At 38.6% G+C, this 17,993-nt stretch overlaps 2 protein-coding genes across 2 annotated transcripts; both read left to right on the top strand.

The window, feature by feature from the left end:
• Positions 1 to 1,671: 1,671 nt before the first annotated feature.
• LOC149027927 (polyubiquitin-like) lies at positions 1,672 to 3,463 on the top strand. Its single transcript, XM_089167142.1, has 2 exons — positions 1,672 to 1,733; positions 1,870 to 3,463. Exon 2 carries the CDS (start codon positions 1,870 to 1,872, stop codon positions 3,241 to 3,243), a length of 1,374 nt encoding a protein of 457 aa, XP_089023268.1. The 5' UTR covers positions 1,672 to 1,733; the 3' UTR covers positions 3,244 to 3,463.
• A 7,847-nt stretch (positions 3,464 to 11,310) lies between these two features.
• Positions 11,311 to 14,463, top strand: LOC149027926 (nucleic acid binding / methyltransferase). The gene is made up of 4 exons (XM_089147547.1): positions 11,311 to 11,817; positions 13,180 to 13,338; positions 13,534 to 13,615; positions 14,137 to 14,463. The coding sequence occupies exons 1-4, from the start codon at positions 11,506 to 11,508 to the stop codon at positions 14,283 to 14,285; spliced, it is 702 nt and encodes a 233-aa protein (XP_089003673.1). The 5' UTR covers positions 11,311 to 11,505; the 3' UTR covers positions 14,286 to 14,463.
• Positions 14,464 to 17,993: the final 3,530 nt, after the last annotated feature.

Genomic DNA, 17,993 nt, shown 5'->3' with positions numbered 1-17,993 from the left:
AAGATATCATCAAACATAATTTGTATAACATGAAAGTCACTAGAAAAATGGTACCATTATTGTCTGAAATTTTTTTTTTACAGAAAGATAATTATTATTGTCTCTTGTATTATAGTTTAATTACTAACAATATTTTTTTTTTAATGAAATTATGTTGCCTCCTCAATTCTTGTAATGTTAAGAGGCTGTTATAATTGAATAAAAAGGTATAAATATTGAAACTTCTCTGCCATTTGGATCGGAGAATTTATGGAGAAAATCAGGTTTTAAATCTTCAGAAACTACACGATTCTATAGCCAAAGGGGATACACCGTGCCTAAAATCATCTCAAGCGCTGCTAATGTGGCTACTAAGCTATTTCTTGGAAAGCTCCTACTGAGATGGGGAATTCGCCGATAAAGCTGCTAATACCTGGTGAATTCATATTGGCCAAAGTGGAAGAGAAGGAAATGGTAGAGAGATTTGGCATGGTGCTCACTGAACCTCTGTAATATCTAGCAAGTCGAGTCTTATGTCAGTCATATAGAACACCAACACATAGAAAAAGGGCTGGAGGAACCGATCCATGACTTGACATCAATTAATGTCTATTTTTTCTTTTCTAAAATTAAAAAGCCAAAACACAATACTATTTTTATTTAAAAAAAAATCATAACAAGTTTAAATATTATTATCATTTTGAATTTCAAAATTTTTGCACCTAAATTTATTTATTTTTGTTAAAAAAATAAATTTATTAAAATTGGTATGCCAAATCAAATAGAAAATATATGAAAATATAATGGAAGTAGGAAATTTCTAAAATTGATAACATTAAATTATAAAAGTAAATAAAAAAGACTAAAAAATAGCACCAAACTGAAAATAAATGTAAAAAAAATTAAAAGATAAGGAATTACCAAATTAAGTTAATTTTTTCTTATTTATTAAGATAATAATGTAACTTAATATAAACCGTAAATAAGTAGAATAACATTTTAAGATTATCTTGAAATTTTTAAATAAATAATAACTGTTACATCATCACTCAACTAACAGAGTTTGAGAGTACGTAAAAAAAACAACATAATAATAATTATCTCTTAAAATAACCAAATATAAAGGGAAAAAAGTAATTTAACTATTTTAAAATATCAAGAAATAAGAAAAGATAAATATTTAATTTCTTAATTAGTGGTAAATTTTTTTTAAAAGTACTGAAATCCTCTATTTGGAACTCTCTTTATTTTTTGGGAAAGTAACATCCATATAGAAAACGATTGAATATTTAATTATCTACGACACGAAAAAAAAAGAAAAGAAAAGAAAAGAAAAAGAAAAGGAAAGAAAAAGAGATTGGATATTTAATTATAAGAATTATTTCTCTATCAAATAAGTTATAGGGGAAAAATAAAATATTCCCAAAATTATATCTTTCGGAAGATGGTAAACGGTAAACCTTCGCAACGGTGTTTGGATCCATCAGCATTTTTCTGGCTTTATTCTTAACGGCGTTAGGTTAACAAACAATCCCGCTAGACGGCATGAATCTTGGTAACCAAACTTTCCTTGCCGTGCACGTTAGTGCATTCCAGCTCATTCTTTACACGTGTCCGAATCACATTGGACTAGTATTTGCGGTTCAGGAAGGTTCTCTTTATCTATATATTGAGGTTCCGAGGCGAGCCAAACATCATTCATTTCTCAAAATTTCTTCTCGTCTAGATTTCCAAGAAGCGATCAATTCTCCAAGGTAAGGGTCTTAGCATTCTTTTTCCTATTCGTTGCGTTTGTCTCTGCGGTCTCTGAATTACAGATCTTGATTTCTTATGTAGATCTCATAGCGCAGTTGAATTTGATATCCTAATATTTGTTTTCTGTGATTTCAGATGCAGATCTTCGTTAAGACTCTCACCGGAAAGACCATTACTCTGGAGGTCGAAAGCTCCGACACAATCGATAACGTGAAGGCCAAGATTCAAGATAAGGAAGGAATCCCCCCAGATCAGCAGCGGTTGATCTTCGCCGGAAAGCAGTTGGAAGACGGCCGAACTCTAGCCGACTACAACATTCAGAAGGAGTCTACCCTCCACCTTGTCCTTAGGCTCAGAGGTGGTATGCAAATCTTTGTTAAGACCCTTACCGGCAAGACAATCACCCTTGAGGTGGAGAGCTCCGACACCATCGATAACGTTAAGGCCAAGATCCAGGACAAGGAAGGCATTCCACCAGACCAGCAGCGTCTGATCTTCGCCGGTAAGCAGCTTGAGGACGGCCGTACCCTCGCCGACTACAACATCCAGAAGGAGTCTACCCTCCACCTTGTCCTTAGGCTCAGAGGTGGTATGCAGATCTTCGTGAAAACCCTAACCGGCAAGACAATCACCCTTGAGGTAGAGAGCTCCGACACCATCGACAACGTTAAGGCCAAGATCCAGGACAAGGAAGGTATTCCACCAGACCAGCAGCGTTTGATCTTCGCCGGTAAGCAGCTTGAGGACGGCCGTACCCTCGCGGACTACAACATCCAGAAGGAGTCTACTCTCCACCTGGTGCTTCGTCTGAGGGGAGGCATGCAAATCTTCGTGAAAACCCTAACCGGCAAGACCATTACCCTAGAGGTTGAGAGCTCCGACACCATCGACAACGTTAAGGCTAAGATCCAGGATAAGGAAGGCATTCCACCAGACCAGCAGCGTTTGATCTTCGCCGGTAAGCAGCTTGAGGATGGCCGTACCCTCGCCGACTACAACATCCAGAAGGAGTCTACCCTCCACTTGGTGCTTCGTTTGAGGGGAGGCATGCAGATCTTTGTGAAAACCCTAACCGGCAAGACCATAACGCTTGAGGTGGAGAGCTCCGACACGATTGACAATGTGAAGGCCAAAATTCAGGATAAGGAAGGGATCCCACCAGACCAACAGAGGTTGATCTTCGCTGGAAAGCAGCTGGAAGATGGGAGGACTCTTGCGGATTACAACATCCAAAAGGAGTCTACCCTTCATTTGGTGCTACGTCTTCGTGGTGGGATGCAGATCTTTGTGAAGACCTTGACCGGGAAGACCATTACCTTGGAGGTGGAAAGCTCTGACACAATCGACAATGTGAAGGCAAAAATCCAGGACAAGGAGGGTATCCCTCCTGACCAGCAGCGTCTCATCTTCGCTGGAAAGCAGCTCGAGGATGGACGTACCCTTGCCGATTACAATATTCAGAAGGAGTCGACCCTCCATCTCGTTCTCCGTCTTCGTGGTGGCCTCTGAACGTCTTGCCGCTCTGGTGCTGTTTATGATGGTTTCTCTGGAAGTTCCGTATTTTACTTTTTCTGTTTGCAATTTTTTTTTTTTGGAATCCTCCCTTCGTCACTATGAAGGGAAGTCGCTTATTGTCTTCTAGTACTCCTTAAATCTCTCCCTGTGTTTTTCCGACTTCCATTAATGTATAGTTGTTTCCAGTGTTAATAAATAGTCGTTTCCAATAGTAGTTTATGGTCTTAATTTTCTTTTGCTCTATTCTTTTCTTTGGCCTTGAAAATTGTTCGGAACAATGTTTGCAGCTTCAGTGTCGCGGTCATCTTTGAACTTTTGTAGGCGTTGCGTTATGTGGTAGAAATATGATCATCTTTTACCGGAGTAAAGATCCCAATTGCCTAATGTGTAGTAGCTTCTCTTTCCATTGTTGTAGTCGCCTCCGAATGAGTCGACATGGTGGTTTAATCGCCTTCCGATGATCAGGAAGGGGATGTTAATTGCGTCTCGCAATGGTCCGAAAAGGGGGTTAATGCCTCTGGCTGATCTTAAAGGGGTTGTTTGGTTGAATTTCTCCATAAGCTTTTCCTTTAATTTTCTTTCAAGTTACTCTTCGTAGATTAGTTTTGCAGGTGAACTATGCTTATCTTGATACGATCGAAGTGATATGCCCTATACAGCCTTAATTAATGATGGCTCAAACAATCTGTTTTTTTTTTTTTTTTTTTTTTTTTTTTTGGTGTTTGTGTTTTTTTTGTTTTTGGTTTCTTTTTTTTTTTTTTTTTTTTTTTTTTTTTTTTTTTTTTTTTTTTGTGGGCCCCCCCCCCCCCCCCCCCCCCCGGTTTTCTCTGTATCTTGAGAGGGCTCAACTTTGTTATCCTCCGCTTTATTTTAAGTGCATCATCTGGCACTGAAAACTATACTCAGACCAAGTAAAATCTGACCGACCATTTATGATCCTGATACTAAGAGTTGAGATTAACGAGTTAATGGGTCGCTCTGATCTAGGATCCAAGCATCCAGAACAATTAGGAACCTTTTTTGGTTTTGGGGGTAGAATATCAATTAGGAACTTGAGTATTTGCTCGTAGAGGAAGATGAATCACTAGGTAATAGAAGAGTTTCAGAAGGGGAGGATAGATCTAGTAGGTACCGAATTATCGATCTGATCCGGATATAATTATATCCTTTCTCTCTTTTTGGTGGTTTGGTTACCAGGAAGAGAGTTGAACGGAGCTTGGTTATCTTGCTTTTTGAGGTTGAACCACTTCTTCAGTATTTGTTTTGGTAGAACTCTTCAGTACTTAGCACCACTCAATATTGAAGGCCAAGCCAAATAAGCATACATTTCATTGACTATGTGGCAACATCTGGAAATGACCTCAAATTGGATCCAAGATATATTGCTTCAGTAAGTAGTGATAACCCATGTACAATTTTGCAGCAGTTGGTTTTCAGAAACCTCAAAAGAAAAGAAACATAAGAAACACAAAGCATACTTGAAATCACAACGCATTTTTGGATTCTTTAGGAACAATAAGAAACACAAAGCGAGCCGACAGTCCTACTGAAGGAGCAATGCAAGCCTGTGTCAATCTAGTATCTTGAAGACCTCAAGGCACTGGAGGCAAGGAGCATTTTTTAATATTTTTTCCCGGTAAAAAAATTATTTATTCACCACAAGCAAGGTTGGAGTAGAGCAAAGCTGAGGCAACCACTGAGAAGACCTCACCAAGCTTTTGGGCTCGAAACCAAGAGAGCCTTCTTGGCTAGAAGGTCTGCTACTACATTGGACCTTCTAAGGTACATACATAAACTTGAAACCCAGAATATTTTCAGCTACCACTTTCATATCTTCTACAATAGGTAAAATGTAAAGGGGAGGAGGGGGAGCTTCATTTGACAGCAACTTTGCCAAGTTGTTGGCAATCCGACTTTCCACATTATCGAAGCAATTAGTTAAGGCCTCCAAAAGTCCTTGTCTCATTGCAATGGCTTCACCTTCTTATGCTGTGGAGAAGCTTCATGGGTCTGAAACAGATACTAGAGGCTCCCGAATAACTAATCCAATGCCACCATTCTTATCCTTTTCTCTCCAAAAAGTATCTATGGGAAAGGGGGGCTGCCAATTACCTTGCTGTTGCAAGGTGAAGTTATCTACCTTGATGGTGTTGATTGAGGCTTTTTCATATTTAACCAAAACTCCCCAGGGGTTGATGCGGCTGCTTGTGTGACTTCATTAAGTGACCATCTTTTCTCTCCCATCACTCTAGAGTTTCTTGCCTTCCATAAACACCAAACCACAGAGACAGCAAGCTTGTAGTCTTCTCTCCCTTTCTTCTCCAAAGAATCCAGCTTTTTCAAACACTCTGGCCTTAGGGCTGCAATTTTCCTTTCTCCATGTTAGAGGGCAACCAACCTTACCATACTAGTTGGGCAAACTTACAATGTTAAGTGGTTGATTCTCCAGACAATGAATCTGCTTTCTCTCCGCTTTACGGTAGTTCCTGTGATGTTGCAAGGCTTTCATTACAAGCTTTCTATAATAAATTTTTAGTCTTTGGAAGAAAATTACATTTCCATAGCTCCTTTAAGAGTGTGAACTAGAATACCAAAATTTACCAGAATTTTTAATCTAATACAAATTTTCTAATGATCTAAACCCCCCCCCCCCAAAAAAAAAAAAAGAAAATAAACTTCAATGTCAAAAGTGTTCATAGAAGCAGAGTCTGAGTTGGGGTGAGGGGAGGGGAACAATTTTCCTTCACGTCTTAGCCTAATAAATTTTTTATGAGAGCTTATTTCAATGCGTTGACATCTACACAACTATGGTTAATCTACATTATATCAAAAGTAAGAGAATAAAGATACACACCTGTTAATATATTTAACAAAGTGCAACTTATACTTCAAAGAAAAAAGTGTGAGATTTTTCCTAATTCAAACAGAGATAAATAAGTTACCTGTTTCTCTCTCTTGCAAGACAATGGAATAATTGTAACTGGGTCACAAAGTGTTTGTAAAATCTATTGATCTTCAAACAAATAATGGAACGGCATGGGATCACTAAGACCTTAAAAAAAATTAAATAGATAAGTTTTCCTACGCTTTTTTGTGAAATCCCTCAAAACAGGGTGACCTTTTTAAGGTATAGAGTAGGAAAGAGTTACCTCAGCACACAAGCAAAGAAATAAGCTTCTCTCCTCATTTTTTTCTTTCTCCTTTTATTGTGCAACCATTTTGTTATCTCATTTGATCATTTGCAAAGTATTTAAATAATCATCTTACAATTTTAGGGACCATAATTAGTCAAACTCAAAATTCTTTTGTTTCAGGGCAGAAGCATCACACATAATATGTATCTGGCCCATGAATACTTCCACTTGATGAAAAAGCCTAAATAAAAAAGAAAAAGAAAAAAAATAGAGCATATGACTCTCAAGCTTGACCTTTGCAAAGCTCATGACAAACTTGAATGGTCTATAATTAAGGCCACCTTGAGAAGATTTGGATTTGCAAAAAAATGGATCTGATGGAAATCTAACAGATAAGATTTTCCTTTATAGAGGTATTTGACAAAGATGCCCTTTAAGTTCTTATATTTCTATATTATGTCAGAAAACTTTCAACCAAAGACTGTCATCAGCATTTCAAGACTCCTTAGTTTGAAAATAGCTAGATCAACCCCCGATATTAATCATCTTCTTTTTTTTTTTCGGTAGACGACTCTATTAATTTTTCTCTTGCCACAATACAAAATGTATCATTAATTAATACTTTTTCATAGTAGTATGAATTTGTTTTGAGATTTCGTATCAATCATGATAAGTTCAACGTGTTGTTCAGCCCTCAAACTTCCCCCATTACCAAAACCAAGGTAACCACTATAATGAATATAACTGAGGTGCAATCTCATAAAGTATATTTGGGACTTCCTATTACATTTGGTAAGTCCAAAACTCACACTCTCTCCTTCATTCTTGATAGACAAAATTCCAAATTAGCTGATTGGAAGGAATATTTTTTTGACTCAAGCATGCAAAGAAATTCTCATCATAGCAGTGGCTAGTGCATTTTCCATGTATATTATGTCATATTTTATCATGCCTCAGGAACTCCGCCATAAATTGAACCAAAAAATAAGGCATTTTTGGTGGAAGAAACTACATTGGATTGACTGGAATACCTTTTGTAAAAGAAAAGAGGAAAGTGGGATGAGTTTTAGATGTTTTAACAAAGCTCTACTAGCCAAGCAGGCTTGGAGATATCTTACCTATGGGCCAAAGTTATGACTGCAAGATACACGCATAACCAAGATTTGGATTAGTAGGAATGCCTAGTAATGCTTCCTGGGGTTGGAAAAAAAGTGTTGTTACGCTGCAATTTTTATTTATTTATTTTTTTTTTTTTGGTAAACCACAATTTATTCAAAGGGAGAGCGGTTACACAAGCCAAGCTCCAGGGACAACATGTCCCGGAGCCAGGGAGAGTTCACAGGCCAACAATGCCTAGAACCAGAAGACAGACCACCACGGGCCAAAGCATCCGCTACCAAGTTAAAGCATCCGCTGCAATTTGTTACTGTCAGGACTTACTGGGAAGATTGGTAATGGACAACATACACTCTCATCTACCATGACCCTTGAATTCCTTCTCTTCCAACCAAAGGAATCATCAGTCCCTCACATAAGAATGGCCTCTGTTTAGTGAGTGAATTAATTGATTAGGACACAAATTTATTGAAGATTTCACTACTAGATACTCTCTTTTCACCTTTGGAATCCAAGGAGATTGGCCTCTTGCTTATACTATCCCAATCCACTCCTGATGCCTGGTATTGGTGCAAGAATGCTCAAGAAAAGTTTAAAGTTAAATCTGCATATTATCTATGCATGCACAATCTCCTAGGTCTAGTAATTCAGCATCAGCATCATCATCCAATTCATCTGTTGGAAAAAAATGTAGGAAATTCAAAACATCCCAAAAATCAAGCAAAAGCAGAGGATGTAGCTAGGCGTTAATGTGTAATTTTGGGATTGTAAAAACACTTTTTTAGCTGCTAAAGCAGCTTTTGCCAAGAGTCAATCCTCCTCCATAGTTGAGGTTGAAGCTCAAAGAGACTGCTCTTAGTGGATTGGGACACTGTCTTGGTTGGCCTACGTGCTATTTTTTTTTCTTGGTTCAAATTGGCCTACCTGCTATGTACTATAGGAAGTTATCAACCTAAAGATTCTTCATTTTTTTCTTTTTTTGGGTTGGGGGTTATCTTTAACATATCTATAAATATTTATGTAGACTATATTTGTAATGCTCCGCATCTTTTTCTAGTATTATTTTATTATTGTGGGCATTCATGAGGTCGACATCGTTTATGGGTCCCACATAGTGATTGCGAATGATCGCGTATTTTGGACCTGGGCATCACTCCCCGCATAGATATTACAGCGGCCCACAGCCCTAATAAACCCATTAGCCATTTAATATTTATATATGTATTATATATATTATATATATATTGTATATATTATATTATTTACCCAACCGACTCATGAGAGGACCGACTTAGACTGGGAGGGGATTATTGCTCGTGTGGAGAAACACAAGAGAGGTGGAAGCAGAGATAGAGAGGGGATGGGGAGAGTGGAAGGAAGAAAAAGAGGAAGACCGTAGAAAGAAGAGAAGAGTTGCAGAGGAAGGATGAATTGGAGAGGAGAGTGAGGAGGAAATGAGTGGAGAAGTGGAGGAAAGACAAAAGCGAGGAGAGAAAGGAGTGGAAGCAGAGGAGAGAGGAGAGAAATGAGAGAAATAGAGAAAGTGGAGGGAAGCCATTAAAGGAAGAGGAGAGAGGAGTGGGGAGAAGAGGAGAGAGAGAGGGAGTGGAGACAGAAGAGGAAGACAAGAAAGGAGAGGGAAGAAACCGTGGGGGGGGAGAGAGAAAGGAGGAGAGAGAGAGAGAAAATAATATAAAAGGGAGAAAATTTCCGTTGGCCCCTTTTGCGAATTTTCGTTGATCGATCGAGATGCAAGGAGGCGAATTATGATGGAACCAAGGTCGGACACGCACGAACGGAGTATATTGACAACCTATGTATGATAAGTGGGTGTTTTCCTTTAATAGATATGTAGCATGCACATGGTAACATAAAGTCTATGTTATTTATTCGGTGTGCAATTTATGGAAAGTGTACGCCTTTGGGTGTCGAACAAAATGCATGAATTGGATGACAACTCAATGACTAGATTGAATTGGTAAAATGGAATGTGGATAGTGTGCTTGACCGTTAATCATGAATTTGCAAGAATGGTTATGCATGTTAAATGTAAATTATCATGCTTTCATATGTCGATGCCACTTGCGTGGTTGGGCCGTGCCGGGTTGAGCGTGCCACTTGTGTGGTTTAGGCCGATGGTGCTCTCTCGGTGCGCTTAGGTCTAGTTTAATGAAAAAGGAAAAAGGAAAAGGAAAAGAAAAGGAAAAAGGAACAGGAAAATGATAAAGGAAAAGAAGAAAAGAAAGGAAAATTTGGAATGTATGATGGTATATGATTTTGATGTGATAATTGATGCATAATGCGCATGACTTACTTACATGGTTGTCTTTATTGCTTACTAGGCCGCAGCTCATTATTGTAAATGTTGCCAGGTATTCAGATTCATGATAAAGGCAAGGTGTTGCCATCTGTCAATGCCTTTAATGTTGAAGATGTAATCTCGCATTCCTTTCGTTACGTTTGATGTTTGTATAACTGGACTATGCAGCTATATATTCTTTAGCCGGGAAAAATGTTTTGTCTAGCATTTTGTTTTTATTTATTATAAAGAGGTGTTAATGAAGAGGAGCTGTCACGTGCCCTAGTGGAATGTACATGATGTGGGCCCCACCAAGCCTGTGAACACTGGGGTCGTGACAATATTACTTGTAAACTTGTAAATGGATAGCCAAAAATCCACTTTCGAATTCGCATTCGTATTCGTTTAAGGGTGTTAATATCTATAATTTTTCTTACTGGAAAATATTTAGATAATTGCTTATCGGGTCGGATATATCCGTATAGAATAAAGTATTCAATATTTTTTTCCTCTAAAAATGAACGATAATCAGATTCAAAAATTGAAAATTATCTAGTTAAAATAAAATATTAAATACTTTTCTCTAAAAAATGACTGATAATAGGAGGATTCGAAAATTGGAAATTGCAAATCGTAAATTGCAAATTAAAAATACAAAAAGGACAATCACCAATCAATCTCGAGGCATTTTCTCTATCCCTTCTTACCCTGAAAAAGCAAGGTCACCTTGTGTCCTTGAACCGATAACCATCTTTCGGCTAACCTAGCTCCCCCGTCCCTCGAGACCAACAAGAGGTAGTACAGGAATATTCACCTGTTGTCCATCGACTACGCCTTTCGGCCTGATCTTAGGCCCTGACTCACCCTCTGTGGACGAACCTTGCGGAGGAACCCTTAGGTTTCGGGGCATTGGTCCGCTTGAGGCGCGCGCTTTGGAAGAAGCGATCTCTTACCAAGCCGTCTTATTGGGAATAACGCAAGCATCTCTGAATACTCAAAGTTTCATATCCGAGGCGAGTTTTCAAGAAACTGCTCGAGTTTTAGCAAAAGCCGCTCTATGGCGGGGTTGTATTGATTGGTTGAAAGACTTGAAAGAGAACGTTGTTATGGGGGAATGATACTTGTTGATACTGGATTCAAAGGATTGGTGCGCCATTCAAGGGAACATAATAACATTCCTTTGAAAATTAAAAATGATAGTTTTTCGGATTGGATTATTATTGGATATTCCATAAAATTCTAGATTCGAATTCGAATGCTTTCTCTAAATTTCTGCCAAAATTTGGATCCAGATTCAAATTTGTATAGCAGTTTTTAAAATCGGATTTGGATTTAAATACTAGTGTATCTAGGCTGAATTCGATCCATTTATAAGTCTAATCACTCGAGGAAGAAATTATTTAAGCTGTGTAGGTGTTGGTGGGACCGTCCAACTTTGTTTATGTTGATCTCGTCGTCTTCTTTTCCTGGGTTGTTTCTCTGGATCCATTTAATATAATTCTATCTTTCGGCCCCAAAAACATTTATTTTACACCCATTTTCATCCAGCTCGATTTATTTAATCAAATAAATGATTTGGTTCGGACGAAGGGTTTGAGTTTTCGGAAACGGACACGGTCCTTGAACAGGGAAAGTTCTGGTCGAGAACAGTATTCGACGACTCAAGCGGAATTGCAGTGGCCTAGTTTTAACCAGAAACCAGAAAAAATGGAGGCGGAAGGAATCGGCAGGACGAAAACCATTGTCGAAGAAGACGACGACGACCAACCAATGTTAAGTTCTCAAGCGCTGGAAGCCTTGAAAGAGTTTCTGAACGAACAGCAACAGAGCAATGTCGATGCTCCCATAGATACCGAAAGCTCTGAAGTTTCTCTAGTGGCGGAGGATTGGAGGCTGAGTCAATTTTGGTATGATCAAGAAACCGCGGCGGCAGTAGCGAAGGAGGTTGGCCATCTCTGTATGACAACGTCTTCCCCAATCGCCTGCATTGCTTGCCCGACTCTCTACGCGTATCTCAAGGTATCTAGGTTTTGAGTTTCGATTCGTAAGCTTTGCAGTCGCTTTTTTGTTTATGATTACCTTCTAGAGCTTATTCACTTTCTTCGGCGGTTTAAAATGCCAATTCATTTATATTTTTATCGAATGAGAAAAAAATGAACAGTTGGAAGTGAGTGAAGTAGTTGAATTTGAGATTGTTTGGCAGATATATCTTTCAAGGTTGAAGAGAATTGAGTGCAAACCTTTATTGAATTTTGTAGGAACTAAATATCTCACTGAGACCATCCTTTTCCCTAGGTTCTTTTGGACTAAAAATGGATTCAGTCCATTTATTTTATTTTCCAACCTGGAATCCAGGAGAATTCATAGTAGGATGTCACTGCTGGTAGGATGATATCATTTATTTGGAGTCTTAGGTCTAGTAACTCAATGGCAGATGCATTAACAGTCAGCCAGAGGATCGTTGAGAAGAGATATGAACATCATTTGCCTGATGTGGGTTGTGCTTGTGTGTGTGTTCTGCTGGTATTGAACTGTAAATTGCCTGCCACTTTCTTAGAAAAGGTCCTGCTACTGGCCCTGTAATCCAGGGTTACATCATCTACGTTAGCTAATATATCAAAAGTATATTGGGGAGAGTATGTTTTGGATACATTATTGGATACTTTATGCCTGTTCTTGGTTAATACATATTAAAACCTACTGCCTGAACTAAATAGCATTAGCAAGACTTGATTTCTTGAATATCCTTAACCTTTCCTGGTCTGAACTTAAATTGATTGTAGTGGATTGCCACTGGAGTATTAAAGAAAATGGAAAAATGAAATGTGACTTTCTTAGTTCAATCAATCGCTCAGACTAAAGCTCTTTTTATTTTTTTTTATTTTTTTATAATAGTACACTGCTTAGCCAAAATGATCGCTGTTTTGGCCTCTTGACTAGGAAGGAAATATTTATCAACAAAGTGATCTACAATCTTTTTATTTCTAAAGATAGGCATAAATTAGACTTGGTGTTTAACAAAAACTTGAACTAAATAAAAAGATTTTCTTCTGCCAAGAGAAATAGTTCCTTTTCCAGGACTCTGATGTCTTAGGTCACTCCAGACATATAACAGATGTTAGTTATTGTCTCTATGCTAGGACTATATATTGTTCCGTCTGTTCAAATAACTGCAAGCCAAATATACACATCTTTTCCAAATCGCTATCAAAATCTTGTGATTTTTTTTTTTGAAAAGCAAAATCTTGTTATTTGTGAGTCAACATCATTGTCCTCTTTAGCATTTGTGACTGCTGCTTATGTTTTTTGGTGGTAAGTTTACCATTACTTTAACCTTTATGTTGGCTTCATAACCTGTATATTTTTTTATCTGGATTTCAGAAATTTTATCCCAACATTTCTGTCCAACTACTTGAGTACGACAGTCGTTTTGAGCAATATGGAAGCGATTTCATATACTATGACTACAATCAACCTATAGAATTGCCTTTGGACATGAAGCATGCTTTCAGAATTATTGTTGCAGATCCTCCATACTTGGTGAGGGATGTAATTGTATAGCTAGAATAATGTTGTGAATGATTTTATTTGTCTCATTTTGTTCTTCCTCACTCCTCTAATGGTAGTTTTGGTCTCAACCCCCTACCCTCCGAACATTCCATATGTTTTTTTGGGGGGTATTGCTGAAGGCTTATCTTTCTTGATAATTTTGCTTGACTTGACTTATGCTGGCAGAGCAAGGAGTGTCTGGAGAAGGTTGCTCAAACAATGACATATCTAGCGCAGCCTGGAGAATGCCACTTGCTTTTGCTTACAGGTTGACTTTTTATTGCTTTATATTATTTCAAGGTTGGTGTGGGTTCTGTAAATGTGATGTTTTTAGAGCAGAAATATTAATATCTTGTCAAATCTTCCATATATCATTCGTTTCCCTGACTGTTCGTCATATTCAAAGAATCTAGAAAGCATAAACTATAATTGATGGAAATGTAATAGTCCAGAAAATCTTCAAGTACATATAGAGTGATTAAAGCACTTCAAGTATATGGTTCACATGAGATTTGGTCAATTTGCTAATTTTTTTTATCCATCCCCTTAAGTCCTGTAAACAGCATACATGAAGTGACCCCTCCCTACACATATGTGAAGAGTCCCCTTCCTCCAGGTACATGGAATATGGATGCATAATTTGTTAGGTCCAGCAATAATATCTTCTCAGAAGGAAAAACTGCAATCATCTGGCTACTGTTACTCTATCTCGGGAGATGCTTTGATTGCATAATTGGTTCTTATTTGATGATATCATGTTATCAACCAGGGCTATTGTGTTTTGTGTAGGGGAAGTGCAGAAGGAGAGAGCAGCTGAGCTTTTGAGGTTGCATCCATGTGGTTTCAGGCCTCAGCACTCTAGCAAGCTTGGAAATGATTTCCGGCTGTTTACAAACTATGACCCAATGGAGAGGTTAGGTGGGTGGGAGCGAGACTAGCAGGTAACACGGTCTGACATGAACATGTATGTTGTTAAGATCATCTGATCTCATGGGTTTTGGACTACATAAGTTGTCATGGTGGGTTATGGCAGGCACAACTGGGAGGACTTTTTATTTCTTGTAGTTGTAGTTCGTTTGTTCCCTTTACTTTTCTACTTTAATTATTAGTATTTCACCTTTACAATATGCAAAAGATGAGAAAAATAGAGAGAATTAGAGCTGAGAATGAGAGGAAGAAGAAGATCTGAGAAAATAATAAGCAAGCTTTCATTCTTGATGGGAGAAACCTCAAAGAACACTCTCCAATATATAGATTAAAAAAAACAAAAAAAAGAAAGAAAGAAGATATACAGAAAAGGAAATATATATCTCATGATGGAGTCTAATGTAGACTCTAATTGCCGCTAGGATCTCTCTCAAGTTTTAGCACAACATCTAAATCTTGAGAGATCTAGTTGATTCTTATTATGCCCCTATGTCTCTTAAAACTCCCTCTCAAGCTGAAGAATAAACATCAAACATCCCCAGCTTGTTACAAGTATAGTTCACTCTCTCTATCCCAAAGATTTGGTGAATGAGTCAGCCAATTGTTCTTTAGTTCAAACATGATGAGTGGGTATCAGTCCTCCTTGTATCTTCTCACGGACAAAGTGACAATCTACTTCAATATTCGTTGTTCGTTCATGAAAAACAGGATCTGATGCTAAGTGGATAGCAACCTGATTATCACACCAAAGAGACATAGATGATTCATGATTAATGCCAAGCTCTCTCTAAAGCTGCTTAATCCACAGCAATTCACTTATGTAAAGTGCTACAACATAATACTCTAATTCTGCACTTGATCGAATTACTACTGTTTGCTTTTACTCTTCCAAGACATAAGGTTTCATCCAATAAAGGTATAATAACCTGTAGTAGACCTTTTTTCAAATCAGTGGACTAGCCAATTTGCATAGAACAATTCCTCAACACTCCTGTGGCCATGATTTGTGTAGAAGAGTGCACGTCCAAGAGCTTTTCTAAGATACCTCAATGTGTGCATAAATGTTCCAGCTGAGTGGTCTAAGGACAAGATAAAAACTGACTCACAAGTCACAACATTGATCAAAAAGGAGATGTTAGGTTGGGTCACGACCAAATAGTTTAGCTTTCCAACCAACCTTTGATATTTCTCTGGATATTCAAGAGCGTCTCCATCTTTAGGCCTGGATTTTATATTTGGATTCTTAGGAGTATTCAAAGGCTTTGAACCATGCATCCCTGTATTAGATGGTAAGTTAATCTCATATCTACATTGGGACAAAAGGATTTTCGTATGGTAGAGTGGATCCCTGTAGTCGGATTTATACCCCTAGAAAGAGAGGGGGGGGGGGAGATTCCTTTTTTGGACTTAGCCACTTCTATCCCTAAAGAAATACTTAAGCCTTCCCAAGTCTTTAGTCTGAAACTGCTTTTGCAAACAAGTATTTAACCGGATGAATCGTCTCTAATAATAATAATAATATCATCTACATACACAACCAAGAATATCCTCCCTGTATTGGATTGATAGCCAAGAACATTGAGTGATTACTCTTATACTAAGTCAAACCAAACTTTGTCGCAACTGAGGTAAACCAGCTAAACTATGCATGTGGCCAATTGTTTCAGCACATATAGTAATATCATCAAAGGACATGCCAAACCATTCTCCCATTAAGCAACAAACCCTGAAGATGCTATCGTAGCAAGCTATTTGCGATGCAAATCTGGGTCCCATGAAACAGAAAGCCTTCATGAATCGAATAGTGGGGATGCTACCCTCCCTTAGAAATTTCTGTATAGATGGCGCTAAAGTCACTATCTCCTTGGTACTCGTGGATGATCTGCTGAATTCCAGAGGCTTCGGGAGTCATTACTATCATGGATAATAATCTCCTACCGAGGACATCTGACACCTTATTTTCTTTCCCTGCCTTATGCTGTAGAGTGAAGGTGAACCCTGTAGATAACCTACCTACTTTGCTTGCTTGTTGCTTATGGCCTTTGTGTGTGGAGATGTTTGAGAGCTTCATGGTCAGAGTTAAGCACAAATTCTCTTCCTACTAAGTAGTGTCTCCAATGCTTCAAAATCTGGACCACTGCATATAAGTCTAGGTCATATGTGGAGTACCTGGCTTTGGCTTCATTCAACTTCTCACTGTAGGAAGGCTATAGGGTGGCCTTGCTGCATCAAAACTCCTCCAATCCCAATGTGGGAGGCATAGGTGGCAACCTCAAACACCTGGTTGAATTCTGGTAGCTTCAATACAGGGGCTTTTGTCATCCTCTTTGTGATAGTATTGAAGGCTTTGGTGGTTGCTACAGTCCATTCGAATTTTCCTTTGGTGGTTTTTGTGCAATCTGTGAGAGGAGCCATGATAGTGCTGAAATTTTTGATGAACCTTCAATAAAATGAGGCAAGGCCATTGAAACTTCAGACTTCAGTGATGTTTGTTGGAGGGACCAATCTGCTATGCATCTAACTTTCTCTGGATCTGCTTCTACTCCCTTTTCAGATATTATGAATTCAAGGAAGATGACTTTGGGCATCATAAAGGTGCACTTCTTTATATTTAGGTTCAATTGTTCTCTTCTCAGAATTTCCAAGACCAATCTTAGGTGCCTCCGTGCCTTACATGCTCACCAGGGTCTTGGCTATACACCAAAATATCATCAAAATAACTAACTAAGAACTTACCCAGAAAAGGTTTGAGTACCTAGGTCATAACCTGCATGAATGTACTGGGGGCATTAGTAAGCCCAAAAGGCATAACCCTCCATTTGTATAGTCCTCTTTTGTTCTTAAAAGCTGTCTTCCACTCATCTCCTGGCCTGATTCAAATTTGGTGATACCCACTTTTGAGATCTAGCTTTGAGAGGATAGATGCCTGAGTCAACTTATCTAACATGTCATCCAATCAGGGAATGGGAAATCTGTATTTTACTGTGATCTTATGAATGGCCCTGCTGTCGATGCACGTCCTCCGTGTTCCAACCTTCTTTGGGGTCAATAGGGCAGGGACAGCACAGGGACTTAAGACTCTTGGTGATGTGGCCCTGTTGGAGAAGTTCTTTTACTTGCCATTGTAACTCTTGTGCTCTACTGGACTCATTCTGTGGGCTGGTAGGAGGTTGGGGAGGGAGGCTCCAGGCACTAGATCAATAGGATGTTGTATGTCTCTCAATGGGGGAACTCCACTAGGAAGATCTTCTGGAACAATATCTGAAAACTCAATGAGGAGCTCTCGAATCTGAGGTGGAGGTTCTTCTTTTGGCTGAGGAATCTGATTTGGTGACAAGCGCTAGGATTACAATTGATTCTTTTTCAGGGTCTTCAAGCTTCTTGGTGAGTGTCACTATGGGTTGGGGAACAAACTGTTTTGTAATTAGATCCTTTCCTACCCTCTTTCTTTCTTCTTCTTGAATATTCAAGGGAAGGAATACAATGTTTTTCCCCTGGTGCCTAAAGGTATACGTATTGTCCCTACTATGTTGGGTTACATCATTGTCAAATAACCAAGACCTATAGGAACTACATCACACCAACATTATCAACATAGGAGTGTAGACTAAGAGGAGCCAGAGATTGATGTGGTACATTTATGAGCTCATGATTAAGAAGTTGTACTAATTATTGAATATGGTCTTGGATGCTCTTCCAGTGGTAAACCAACTCTATGT

Source organism: Hakea prostrata, chromosome 1, assembly GCF_041222555.1.
Source record: "Hakea prostrata isolate BN-2017 chromosome 1, UWA_Hpros_2, whole genome shotgun sequence".
In the NCBI taxonomy this organism is placed as follows: Eukaryota; Viridiplantae; Streptophyta; class Magnoliopsida; order Proteales; family Proteaceae; genus Hakea; species Hakea prostrata.
Note: the sequence above shows the minus strand (reverse complement) of the source record. Positions and strands in the feature narration are given on the sequence as shown.